A 14,790-nucleotide genomic window follows, 5' to 3' on the forward strand; every position below is an offset into this window, starting at 1 on the left:
TAGATAAGACACAAGAAGTGTGATGTATGAAATTTAAATATTGATAAAATGCTATTTATCTAATTTTAACTTTTGCTCTCTGAAAGATACCCTTAAGAAAATGAAAAGAGAAATCAGACTGAGATAAGTAAGTTACAGAATATATATTTGACAAAGGACTTGTGTCCAGAATATATAAGAAAACTCTTACAACTCATTAATAAGACAAAAAAATTAATAGAAGATTTGAATAAACAGTTCACAAAAGAAGATACATAAATGGCCAACAAGCACATACAAAATGTAATATCGCTTATCAGAAAAATAACACTAGAAACCACAAGATACTATTTCACACTCTCTAAAATACTCAGTTAAATGACAATGCCAGATATATTTGGAGATGTGGAACAACTCAAACTCTCCTACATTGCGATAGGAATGATGCAGCCAAAATGGTGCAGCCATTTGTACGACAGTATGGCAGTATCATATAAAATTAAACATACGCTTAGCACTTGACTCAGCAATCACACTCTTAGGTATTTACCCCTGAGAAATGAAAATATATGTCCACAAACAAACTTGTGTGTGTAAATGTTTAAAGAGGCATTATTTATAGTAGCCAAAAATGGTAAGCAACTGAAAATAAACAAATTAGAGTACATCCATGTTATGAAATACTATTCAGTTATGCAAAGGAATGTGGATGAATCTCAACAATAGTTGCTCACCAAAATAAGCCAGACATTAGAAATTACATACTGTATGATCCCATTTGTATGAGTTTCTAGTAATGGCAAAAATGTGGTGCCAGAAAGCAGATCGCTGATGCCTTGTTGCCAGAAGAAAACCGACTAAGTGACATTTGGACACTTTGTAGGGTATGTGGAACTTTTCTAGATCTTGATTGCCGTGGAAGTTATATGCTCTATACAATACCAAAGTCATCATATTTTATATACAAAATTAGTGAATTTTACTATATGGAACGCCTACCTCAGTACAGCTGTTTTTAAAAATTCTATCATTACATGCATTTAGTTTCCTAAATGAGGTGACTACTATTTCTAAGTTATTAAAAAGCCATTTAGTATTATAAACAACATAGCTACAGAATTTCCATGCTTTATTATGTACTTAAATGTACCTATCCTTGACTTTTTAAAACTGATTTTTAAGGCTTCTTTATAGCACTTTTTAAACATTTTCCTACTTCCTGCACATTCCTAATAAGTGAAATCAAATGGTTGGTCCTTGCTAAAAGGGACCGTGTTCAAGAAGATGTGTGTGAAACACATTAAAATAAGCAATGCTGAATCTGTTTTGAAGGTTGTAAGGTTAACTTACCTATGACATGAGATAGCAGAATTCACCTATATCCTTTCCATTTATTGCAAAATTCTTACCACAAATAAAGGTTTTCAATCTTTTTTAGCTGAAAATGTAAGCAAAGAACTTGTCCTTTCTCTTTTGCATTTTTTTAACCATAAAAACATTAAACAGTTCTACGGATACCCATGACAATTTTCCTTAGAATTTTACAAACTTCTGCCCTAGGAAATGGCAGAAAATAATTACTGACTCCCTAAATGCAGTGGAACAGGAGATTCCAGGTGCATGACAAATGCAAACTGTGACTGAGGCTTGCGAGGGGAAGAGGGCAAATTGCCTACACCTTCTTATTTTCCCCTTCTCCAATTACATTATTACTTCATTTATTTGACTATTTATTGAGTCCCTTGCCAAGCACTGTCCTAAGTGCTGGGGAAATATGATTTGTCCTCAAGGAGTTTAATGTCTAGTGAGTTTAAAGAAGAATAAACAGGAAATCGCCATAAAGTGTGATAAGTGCTAAAGGGTCCTTTGAAAGCTCAAAGGAGAGACATCTAAACCAGACTTCAATAATGGAATCAGAAAAGGCTCCATGAAGTGCCAACCAAGCTGAGACCTAAAGGAGGAGCCAGAATTAAGCAAGGAGAATTAACAAGAATGGAGAGATGAAGTGTTTACAGTATCCCTGAAGGAAGAAAAGCATGTGCAAAGGTGGATGGTTGGTCAAGAGAGCAGGGTTTAAGAATACTAGTTATCATCCAAATGAAAGCACACCAAGGTGGATGCAGAAAGGAGTTGTGAGAGACTTAACTGGAAAGGAAGGCATTAACTGCCTCATGTAGGGATTCTAAGTCATCTTAAAGTGCTTGCTCTTTATCCCAGGACAATGCAAATCTAACTACTGTAGGATAAGAAGAAGAGAGGTATTCAAAGATGCAATTCAGTAGAAAAATATGATAGTAATTTTCTTTTTATTTTTGAGATGGAGCCTCACTCTGTCGCCCAGGCTGGAGTGCAGTGGTGCCATCTCGACTCACTGCAAGCTCCGCCTCCCGGGTTCACGCCATTCTCCTGCCTCAGCCTCCCGAGTAGCTGGGACTACAGGCGCCTGCCACCAAGCCCGGCTAATGTGTTTGTTTGTTTGTTTGCTTGCTTGTTTTGGTAGAGACGGGGTTTCACCGTGCTATCCAGGATGGTCACGATTTCGTGACCTCGTGATCCGCCCGCCTCGGCCTCCCAAAGTGCTGGGATTACAGGCGTGAGCCACCGTGCCCTGCCGAAAGTAACTTTTAAACCTACTATAAGAATCACTTCATGTATACCAATTGTGATGGCAATACTCTCTTCACTAGTGTTTACTAGGCATGTGTGCCTCAGATAGTATTTCTATGTTTAATGGTTCATTTTTCCTTAATGTGCTCAGTTTTTAATGTTTGCAGCTGTCAGTTTTGAAACCAGACTGTCCTTCCAAGTTCTACCAAAATCATATTAGGTAACCACAAAAAGACAACTTGTTTCTTAGTTCAAATTTTTGTTTTTGACCAGAAAATCTCTTGAACAAAATGACTGATAGTTAATATATTGCATATTCATGATGATCCTCAAACTAGGTAACAAAGAGACAACCAACAGACTAAAGCTTTGGTAGAAAGATTACTAGCATTGTTGATTACATCTGGCTTATCATTTGTCTTCCAGCTAAAGAGCAGAGAGAGAGAGAGAGAGAGAGAGTGTGTGTGTTTGTGTGTGTGTGTGTGTGTGTGTGTGTGTGTTTTAGTCACAAATTTTCATTGATATTTATTCATGTAAGGTATTATAAAATGTTACTAGTTGGGTTTATTGGCTTGTTTGTTTTTGAGGGAACACTGTGTTTTATAAACCCGGATGTTAATTAATCTTCACATAGAATTATTGCAGGATCAAACCCATAGATTTGTTTTCTAATTTCTAATTCAGTAAAGATTATTTTTGTCTGCTTTTGCTGTTGTTAGATGTATTTATTTTCTATGATGCCATTACATTGAAGATTGTTATTGTTATAACTGGGGAACAAAAGTTGCAGGTAATTGGAATATCAACCAATATTTGAAAGGTTGTATCTTCTAAGGCAAGGAAACAATGTAAAATGATACTACTGAATTTTAGGAAAACCTTAATTATTTTAAAAGCGAGATAGACGATTTTATAATCAACTTAAATAAGGACATGTGAGAAGAACAATTACAATAGTGCAGTGTATAGTAAATATATGTATAAAATCAGCTCATAAATTAACATCAGTCATGTTCTAATTTAGGAAGTAGTTACAGAACTGGTGGAGCTTACAGGTTTTCTTTTGAAATTAAATGGCAAAAAACCAAGCCCAAGTGCCAACCTCCTCTTCAGCAACAGGAGCATAAACATTGCTATGAATCCACAGAGCTATTTTACTGCTTATTCTAAAAATATTCTACTATTCTTTAGAGGAAGAAGCCACTCCAGATGGTGCTGTTGCCGAATACAGAAGAGAAAAGCAAAAGTATGAAGCTTTGAGGAAGCAACAGTCAAAGAAGGGAACTTCCCGGGAAGATCAGGTAACTTCAAAAACCCAAATCCATACAGAACTTATTGTCTTTTTATTGTTTTTAAGTGTTTCTAAATGAAGCCTAATTTGATTATATATCAGGAGAAGCGCTACGTCTTAAAAATGAAAAAGAATATATTTATGTAGGGTGGACATTGGCCATTCACATAAAGATTCAAACTCTGGAGTTCTTTCCAGACATTGGTGGTGAAAAAGCCTGGAACTTCCGTGTTTCAACTTGGTACTCCCATAGTAGGCACAGGAACCTCATAAAGCCACATATCTTCAGAAACCCAGGTGGAACCTCTGCGTAGTGAATATTGTGAAATGAAGAAGTGGTGATTATAAATGATGAGAGAGTTGCTTCCAGCCCGACATCTCACATGCTGACTCGTCAGCCTAGCTTGAAATTGTACACTGTCTGGAAATAAGTTATTTGGTCTACTAGCTGACTTCTATTGTAATAAAAGTGTGTTTGTTACAAGTAATTCCTGAATCTTTAGGTAGTAATATTAAGAAGTTGTCAGAAATCAAGAATGAAAAGAGATAGGAAGCTAGCTCAACAATTTGGGAGTCAGCACTATGTGCCATGCAGTACTTGACACTTGATAAAACAAATCTCTGAAGCAGCCCTTCATGTTGAAAAGTTAGAGGACAGACTGAAATCATTTATTTTTGGTGCTGCCATGCCAAAATCCATATTTTATCCATAAATATCCATATTTATATATATGGATATAAACAAACTGCCTTATATATATATGGACACGCCATTTTAGTTGTATAAATGAAACAGGCAAAATAAAAGTAAATTAAAGTAAATTAAAAAGCCCAAACAACATGTCTGGATAATTTCTTAATTTCATTAAGAAAAAGTACATTTTAACTTGTTTTCATGAAATCACAAAGTCTTCTAAATAGCAACCATAATGACTATACTACCAGAGATGCTAAGGATGACTCATTCATTCCTTCCCCTCCACCCAATCTCTTGTAGCAAATAATGATTAAGAACCTACCATGTACTAATCACTGTATTTGGCAGTAAACACGTGAGCACATCCCTGCTCTCTCTGATCTATCAGGAAAAACAGCTAGTTAAACAAGTAACACCAGTGAAAGGGGGTATCATTATGAAACGGTAGGTACAGGAAGCCATGTAGTTGAATAACAGAGGGGCCTAACATGGCTTAAGAATCTGGGAAGGCCTTCCTAAGGAAATGATTTGTCAGCTGAACTTAGAAGGTTGTATAGGAGACCGCCAGGTGGAGGCAGGGTATGGCTAGACAAAAGGAACAGTGCATACATGAAAAGTCTTCGACCTCTTTGCAAAGAACTAAAAGATATTAAATATGACTGTAACATAAACTATAAGAGAAGCAGAAAGATGAGGCTGAAGAGGTAAGCAAACGTAAGTTCATACAAGGTATTTTCAAACCATGTTAAGTAGTTTAGAATTTATCCTAAAGGCCGTGGGGAACCATTGACAGAAGGAAGTGATATGATCTCACTTTCATTTTGGGAAGATCTCTCTAACTGGGCTGCAGTATGGAGATTAGACTGGATACAGGACAGGACCAGAGGCACAGGGCCCAGCTGGGAGACTCTTGTGTTAGATGTGCATAAACAGAGTGTGCCAAGATTGGGCCCCTTCAGCATAGCTTCTACATTCTGGGAAGGCTCTCACTGTGCTGAAAGAGCCTTCCTGGAAGTAGTTGGCCATTCATGCCTCAGGAAAAGCCATAACTGAATAATTCCCCTGCAGATGCCAATCAACATGCCTCCATGCAAATCCTGTCTTCTTCACACTATAACAAATGTGTCCCATTATTTTTGTGATTTTTTTTTCTGCCCAGTATCTTCTCTTGCCTTTGTAATACAGCAGGAGAAAGTCTAATCTTAAATATAGAAGAAGCTAAAAATAGCCAAGAGGATGTTTTTTGTTTGCCACAGTCTCCCCTCTTTGAGCAAATGCCAGTAGCTCAATAATTGGCTCTAAAAACAAACTGCCTTGCCACTTGTAACTCAGGGAGAAAGATCCAGGTCTAGTATAATTTTCTAGGAAGTTTTAAAATTTCATTCCACTTAGAAGTCTTTTTTGTTTTCATTTTTCTTTGTGCTTTTAAAAAAGACATTTCCAAGTATGCAAACGTCCATCACTAAAAATGAGTAAGGGCCAGGCATAGTGACTCACTCTTGTAATCCCAGGACTTTGGGAGGCCAAGATGAGAGGATCCCTTGAGCCCAGGAGTTTGAGACCAGCCTAGGCAACCTAGGGAGACCCCCATCTCTACAGAAAAAAAAAAAAAATCGTAATTGGGCATGGTGGTGTGCATCTGTGGTCCCAGCTACTTGGGAGGCTGAGGCAGGAGGATCGTTTGAGCCCAGTAGGTTGATGCTGTAGTGAGGCATGATTGCACCACTGCACTCCAGCCTGGGTGACAGAGTGAGACTCTATCTCTTAAAAAAAAAAAAGATAGCGTTTACTTTTAAGCTATGGTGTATTAGTCCATTTTCACACTGCTGATAAAGACATACCCAAAACTGGGAAGCAAAGGAGGTTTAAATGACTTACAGTTCCACCTGGCTGAGGAGGTCTCACAATCATGGCGGAGGGTGAAAGGCAGTTTTTACAGGGCAGTGGCAAGAGAGAATGAGGAAGAAGAAAAGGTGGAAACCCCTTATAAACCCATCAGATATTGTGAGACTTATTCACTATCACGAGAATAGCATGGGAAAGACCGGCCCCCATGATTCAGTTACCTCCCACTGGGTCCCTCCCATAACACACGGGAATTCTGGGAGATACAATTCAAGTTGAGATTTGGGTGGCAACACAGCCAGACCATATCATATAGATTAAATAGATAGATATGGAGACAGGCATATGGAGAGATATATTTATGCAATAGTAGATATAGATACAGATATATAAACACATACACATACACACACATACTACCTTGAAGTATATTTACCAAAATGTTAACAGTGGTTATTCTGAGTGGTGGGATAATAGTTATTTTACTTCTATTTTTCAATATTTTTACAGTAATCTGTTTTCTTATTAATAAGCAAATACAATAAGAGTAAGCAATGGAGTATTTTTAATGAATAAGATTAAAAACAAGGGATGCTTTATCTGTTAACATTGTTTGAAGAGCTTAATTCTATAATCTCTAAAAACATATGAAATATCTAAATGCTAACATACTCAGCAGCCCTCAGAATGCCTATAATGATATTCTATAGGAACTTATAAATTTTCCCCAAAACTCATCTCATTCAGTAACTATGATAATGTATGTATTTTTAGCTGTTGTCTATGTGGGCATTAAATTTTGCAGAAAAGTAGAAGATGCTTTTTACTATCATTTTTTAAGCAATAACCAACCACCTTTTTCTTGCAGTTATTTTGGCACCATTTGTCTTTATTAAGCTTGGGTTCTAGACTGCCCAGACCTACTTAACTTTTTCATGAACTGTGATCTTATTGATACTCTCTAGATAAATTCTGGAGCTTAGGAATGTATTGTGACCCTTTAATATACCAGTTATTCACATGTTGAACTGTCACACATCTTTTTCCTTACGAAATGTGAGGATTTCTATATTGAATTCAACATACCAAAATCTTGATTAGGCCCTTGATTTCTCGGACAGGTAGTATTTTATCCCATTTCACAATGATGTACTCTGTAAATCTGTCAAGTAGAAAAACATTTTTCTAGCTTCTATTGTCTGCTCAAATTCTGAAGTAGACTGTTAAGATCCAGGAGATAGTGTGATTATAAATTTATAGCCACTTGCTTCTTCTTGCTCACGGAGAGCATAGGAGGCAAACAAGAATTCACAGGAATTCTACACACACACATTTTTTAAAAAAATATACTCAACACAATATTTGTGTTCATCTTTCACTTAACAATAGAATGCAGTGTTTCATGTATATAATTTTTAATAACAATAGCATATTTATAATTTTTAATAACAATAGCATATTTAGGCCGGGCACAGTGGCTCACACCTGAAATCGCAACACTTTGGGAGGCTGAGGTGTGTGGATCACTTGAGGTCAGGAGTTGGAGACCAGCCTGGCCAATATGATGAAACCGCATCTCTACTAAAAATATAAAAAATTAGCTGGGCATAGTGACAAGTGCCTGTAGTCCCAGCTACTCAGGAGTCTGGGGCAGGAGAATCGCTTGAACCTGGGCTACGGAGGTTGCAGTGAGCCAAGATCGCACCATTATACTCCAGTCTGGGCCTCACAGCAAGACTCTGTCTCAAAAAAATAAAAATAAAAAATAAAAATAAAATTTTTAAATAGCGTATTTATTGCTTTTTACTAAATTTATCTAGTTTCTTATTGATAGACATTTAATAGGTTTTCATTTTTCCATTTGTATGAATAATGCTGCAGTGCACATCTTGTGCTTAAGCCATTTTCTCTGTTTCACATTATTTTTCTATCATCCCAGGATTGGAATTACTCAGTCAAGGGGAATGATCATCTTAAAGTTTCCAATACATATCAACAGCTTTCTAAAGATATTCCAATTTACCCATTTCCAACAGTTAATATGTTCAGTCTACCTTCCCAATATCGATATTTTTATATTTTTGGAAATTTGTCAAATAAACAATACTATTTGTCTTTTTATTTTTTATTTCATGTAACTTAATGAATTACCTTTCTTTCTTATAGACACTAAAACCTTAACTATAAATGAGCACAAATTTTTTATTTTATTTTATTTTATGTATTTATTTAGAGACAGAGTCTCACTCTGTTACCCACGCTAGAGTGCAGTGGCACAATCATAGGTCACTACAGCCTGAAACTCCTAGGCTCAAGGGATCCTCCTGCCTCAGGCTTCAGAGTAACTGGGACTACAGATGCACACCACCACATCTGACTTTTTTTCTTTTCTTTTTGTACTGATGGAGTTTCACTACATTACCCCTACTGGTCTTGAGGTCTTGAACTCTTGGGCTCAAAAGATCCTCCCACTTGGGCCTCCCAGAGTGCTGGGACATGAACCAATGCACCAGGCCAAATATGTATTTTTAAAAGTTGGGCCTTCTGTCTTCTACATAAGCAAACTTTTGTTTCCCAAATCAGAAAATAGTCACCTATCTCTGAGGGGAAATGTCAGTGCAAATCCAAACTGTCAAGGTTTATTAATGTCAAGGTTTATTAATGTCACTATTGCAGCCTAAAGGTAGTTTTGTTCTTTTTGTTCAAAATCGAACATTTTGTTTTACATCCAAGTAGGATATTTCCTTTTCTAACAAACTTAAGCATCTCTTTTAAAATTATATTTATCTTTATCAGAAAACTTACCAGTCTAATTGTTATTTCAGACCCTTGCACTGCTGAACCAGTTTAAATCTAAACTTACTCAAGCAATTGCTGAAACGCCTGAAAATGACATTCCTGAAACAGAAGTAGAAGATGATGAAGGATGGTAAGGGCTTTGATTTTTGTATATTAACCATGAACAAGTAGGCTCAGAGCAGAGACCCTACTGGTACATTTCCACTATATCATCCTTTTGTTTTCAGACTTTACCATCACCATTATAGGACCTTGGCAACTTTTGACTTTATTTCAGTTCAATATAAAGTAACATAAATAAATGCACCAAGCACTGAAGAAACAAGCATTTATTGAGCACTTGATGTGTCCAGCATTGGGCTAGCCAGTAAAAAATGCACAAGAAATATATGACACTATCCCAGCTCTAAGTAACTTTCTAATATTGTGGAAAAGATGAGCCTCACATTAAACAACTCGAAAACAACCTTAGAAGACAATAAATCAATAATTTCTTACATTTTCCCACAAACAACATTTTAGAACTCAATAATCTATTTCATAATCCTACCAACTTCCTCTTCAAAGTTATGATCTACAGGATCCTAGCAACTCATACAAGTTAATTTTATTTTTATCTTTGGATATTTTTCAGCTTTTTAAGACACTGATAAGAAATAAAGTAATGACATGTACATGTCCTTTGCTTAGAACTTTATCCTATACTGGCAAAAAAAAAAAAAAAGGAATAAAAATTGTGTTTTTCTTTATCACACCCCTCTGTCCTCAAGTTGACTTTACATGCAATGTATTAGGCCTCCCCACACCTAACTGCCTCCACCTCCCACTACACCCTGGCTCAGCCACATTGCTGCAAGCAAGCCAATGTATCACCCCCTACACATGACTCACCCTCTGGAGCCTCTGAACCATCACATGTACCATTACCCCAACCCAGAATCATAGCCTCAGTTCTCTCTGCCAAACAGCATCTCTCCTGTTTCAAAACTCTGTTCAACATTCCCATCCTCCAGGAAACCAGTCAGCAAGATTTGTTGAGCACTCACAAATCTAGAGGGTGGAGGAAGGAGGGCTGGAACACACATTTAAAAAGACATAAAAACACTTAAATAAAGAAAACATTCAAACACGTAAGACTCTGCAACTGTATATAACTTTAATCAAAAGGGCTGAGGGCATGATGATTTGAATGGAATGAATCCTATCTAACCTAGGACCCTGAAAGCACTTGTCTATTTCTCAATTAATTTATAGTTTTCATATGATGTGGGTTACGATGCCAGTTTTTGTAAGATCCTGGATATCTTTTAATAGGTTTCTATTACTTATATAGATTTGTTTATACCAAAATTCAAAGTTGCTTGAAGGCAGAAGCTGTCTTCTTCCATAGTTTAGTGCCAAAGGCAAAGGCTCAGTGGATGTTGATTGACCCATAGAGATAAATGCACATTGTGTAGAACTTTTTGTTTTATATGACTGGACAGGTTTAGTTTAGTTTTGTTTTGAGTTCTTGTTTTTTTGGGGGGGTGTGGGGTGAGGGGATTCCTTGAATGTCTCAAAATCTCTTTCAAGTGTTTTGGGTTCAGCCACCATACAAAAAATGTTTTGCCAAGTCCTCTTCCCTTTATTTTTGAATCCATATGCATTTTTAAAGGAAATATGACCCATGTGTTTCTGATTCATTTACACTTAACTCATCAAGATGGTGTTTTGTAAGAGCAGTTTGATGCCCAATAAGTTTTTTTAAACTTTTTATAAGCCATTTAAGTCCTTTTTTATTGAACAGGAAAGTCACCAACAAATTCAAACCCCAGAAGATTCATTTGAAACTCATAACCCACAGGATTTAAATTTACTTTCAACTTGGCAAGACCATTTAACTTCTCAAGGTTCTTCCTAGCCCCTTGGTTCAGTATTCTCTCATTTTGAATTCCTCATTAGCTTCAGATACCAATGATGTATTTTTAAAAGTGCCATTCCTGTTTTTCATGTTATTTGGTTATACAATCAATTTTCTGTCTAACATTCTCATTAGGAAGTTTAAAATGGGGAAACTTCACTGGACATGGGGAAAAAAATCACTGGTCAATGATGTTGGCTAATTCTCCATTGGGAGAAAAAAATAAATGGTGAAGAGGTGGGGAACAAGTCAAAGGGACCACTAGCAGGTCTTCAGGAGGTTCATTTCTGCTTTCAATTGCAGTTTCCTAAGCAGAATGGCAGAGCTGTACACTATGCACCTCCAGAATTTTTTTGGTATTTGTTTTATCTAACATCTAACAAAAATACTTTTCATGTTCAAGGCACTATGCAGAATCAGATAGCATATATAGGGCCCTTATGTAATGCCTTTTTATTGCAATTTAGACCTTTGGATTTTGTAACCTGATTAGCAACAACATCATTTCTGTTCAGTTTAGTTTTCTCAAGTCTCTGGTGATTTAGATTCTCTCTCATAAAGTGTATTCTTCTCAGGAAAGGAGTCTTATATTCAGAATGATTTATAACAAATATTAGGAGTGCATGGCATGTGCATGTGTGTTATGCATAAATTACATGGTTACCAGACTATTTTGTAGGTCACGGTTGCCGCTTTTCTGAGAAGTGAAAGTCAGCCAGTGTGCTGTACTACACTGTCAGGGTCTGTTATCTGAGGTAAAATGATTGCTTCTAAGACATTTTTATGTGTCCGCATGAGTGGCCACACATTGAGGGATCATTTTCATTTTCTGTCAAGATAGAAACCATTACCAATTTGTTATGTTTTCTTTTACTTGGCAAACTATTCTATTCGCATTTTTGGCTGAGCTGCTGTATTGGCATGGTATACAACAGACATTTGGGTACCATTCAGCAGCATTATACTTTTTATGCAAAAAAAAAAAAAAAAAGTAGGAGAGGGAGAGAAAGAAAAGAAATATGATTCTATTGTAAACAGTGCATATGGTGTTTGAAAATTATTCCCAGATTTCACTGTCTAACAAGGCATTTAAAGAAGTGTTATTAGTAGATCTACACTGAAATGCATGATAGAAATTTTTCACTCAGAATTACTAGGATTCCTCCTTTGTTCAGATATGTACTGCCAATATTTGGTAATAGTGATGGTACCAGATTCCAGTTTAGCAGGTAGAGTGGTCTCTTTGTCACTATGTTCCTTAGTCCCACAGTATCACAGACTCATGTAGCTATGGAACCCTTCTTCGAGCATGGATTTTTTGAAACCGATTAGACACATGGCAGGAGGAACTTGCCCAGGGATTCATATGACCATATGGATGAAGTCCATATGCCAGATTGGGTTTGGTTAGATGAAGCTTGGTGAGCTCCCAAAAAAGTTTTGAGAAAGATAGCCACCTGCTCCTTACACAACAAAATTGGCATTTCTAAGGAGAGGAGAAAAATTCAATCTATGTGAATGGCTTCAATCTTATGGGCATTAACTCTTCACTACTATGTTTCATTGAAAATTTATTTCCAGATTGTTAAATCTGAGATTAACTTAAAACATTACAGCACATATACAAGATAAAATAATAAACAATATAATGGTCTGTCTGCCTTCTTCCCTCTTTCTCTTCTTCTTTCTCTCCCCTCCGTCACTTTCTTCCATAGTACACACATTATAAAAATTTGAAAAATACCAACAATTGCATGGCTGCCTCAAGTAAATATTTTACTGATTATTATATAATTAAAAGATGTTTACTGTGGCCAGGCCTGGTGGCTCACGCCTGTAATCCCAGCACTTTGGGAGGCCAAGGCAGGTGGATCATCTGAGGTCAAGAGTTTGAGACCAGCCTGGCCAACATTGCAAAACCTACTTGCAAAAACATTGCAAAAACTACTAAAAATACAAAAATTTGCTGGGCATGGTGACGCGTGCTTGTAGTCCCAGCTGCTCAGGAGACTGAGGCACAAGAATCACTTGAACCCGAGAGGCGGCGGTTGCAGTGAGCCAAGATCGTGCCACTGCACTCCCGCCTGGTTTGTAGACCAAGACTCCATCTCAAAAAAAAAAAAAAAAAAAGATGTTCACTGTGGAAAAATCAGAATGCAAACATGCTCAAGAAAGGTAAATGAAAATTACCTATGATCCCAAACTCAAAGATAAATACTATTACTTTATACATATCAATGTATATATTTATGCTATTTATACCAAATATGTAAAAGTATATTTTTATACATATTAATTTGTATCTGTCCAGGTACTGCTATGCACATACATATTTTAAACAGAAATGAGATCATATAGTACTACAGCTTTATAACTTGCTTTTTTCCCTCAGCAATATGCAGTGACTACTTCTCCTTATCATATATAATTTTATGATGTAATTTTTATCTTTTGTATTATGACCGTCGTATTCCATTATATGATGAACCACAAATTTACTTGACCGTGTTGTTGGATATATAAACAATGCTGTAACATCCTTGTTTCTATGCCATTGCCCATTTTCTTAGAATAAATTTCTAAAACTGGAATTGCTTGTCAGTGAGTATACATGTTGACTTCTGCTAAATATTTTCAAATGGCTTTCACAAAATATCATTCTAATTTGTACCCCGAAGTAAATATAATTTAAGACTTGTCTTAGGGCTATTAGAATCTCAAGAATTAATTAAGATTCCTTAAAGAGCTTAGTGAAAGAGATTAACGTTTTAGAAGAAATGCTTTGCCTTCTTAAATTTTTAAAAAATGAAAACACAGTGTGGTTTGCTTCTGTTTTTCATAAAACTATACAAGTTTCAATTTAGTTCCTCTTCTTGGGAGCCTCAACTCCAAATAGTCTTGTTCTTGGTTCTGAAAAATTCTCCAAGATAACCCTATGGGTTAAAACTTCTGGATATGGATTTTTTTTTTTTTTCAGTTTTATTATTGCACTTTGGCTAGTGTTAAAAATCAGTTTTAGCCATCAGTCAGACAGTTTGTATCTGCTAGATACTGAAGTTCTGAAAACCAAGATTTGGCTTAAAGAAGTTTTAAAGCTTCCCTTTGGAGTTAGCACAGTGCAGAAGCAACAAGTACCAGCTGTCTGTATCCAAAACAGTGAAATCTTAATACAGATGTAAAAAAGAGATAATTGACTTTTAGACCCAGTCAGACCTCATTATAAGATACCATGAAAGAACATAGCTTCATCTCATTGCTTATACTAGCAAACGTTTCAACACCTTTTATATGTAATACATACTGTAATTTGTGTATAGTTTAGTCATGTATTGAATGAAGGGTGCAATGACAGCAAAAGAATTTTTGGTTTTTTGAGACAGAGTCTCACTCTGTTGCCCAGGCTGGAGTGCACTGGTGCAGTCAAGGCTCACTCCAGCCTCAAGGATCCAGGCTCAAGTGATCCTCCACCTCAGCCTCCCAAGTAGGTAAGACCACAGGCATACACCACCATACTCGGCTAATTTTTTTTTTTTTTTTAAAGATAGTGTCTCACTATTTTGCCCAGGCTGATCTCGAACTCCTGGCCTCAAATGATCTCCCCGCTTCGGCCTCCCAAAGTGTTGGTAGAATATTTCAATTGTTTTCCACTTCATTCAAACAGGACATTGCCAA

General features: G+C 36.5%; 1 protein-coding gene across 1 annotated transcript in view; it reads left to right on the plus strand.

Annotated features, from left to right (window-relative positions):
* CWC27 (CWC27 spliceosome associated cyclophilin) overlaps positions 1–14,790 on the plus strand; it is a 270,719-nt gene that overhangs the window by 222,809 nt on the left and 33,120 nt on the right. The window contains exons 12-13 of the mRNA XM_028849465.2: positions 3,778–3,887; positions 9,245–9,348. Coding sequence (XP_028705298.1) covers positions 3,778–3,887; positions 9,245–9,348 — 214 coding nt within the window. The remainder of the gene's footprint in view (positions 1–3,777; positions 3,888–9,244; positions 9,349–14,790) is intronic.

This window comes from Macaca mulatta, chromosome 6, assembly GCF_049350105.2.
Source record: "Macaca mulatta isolate MMU2019108-1 chromosome 6, T2T-MMU8v2.0, whole genome shotgun sequence".
Classification (NCBI taxonomy): domain Eukaryota; kingdom Metazoa; phylum Chordata; class Mammalia; order Primates; family Cercopithecidae; genus Macaca; species Macaca mulatta.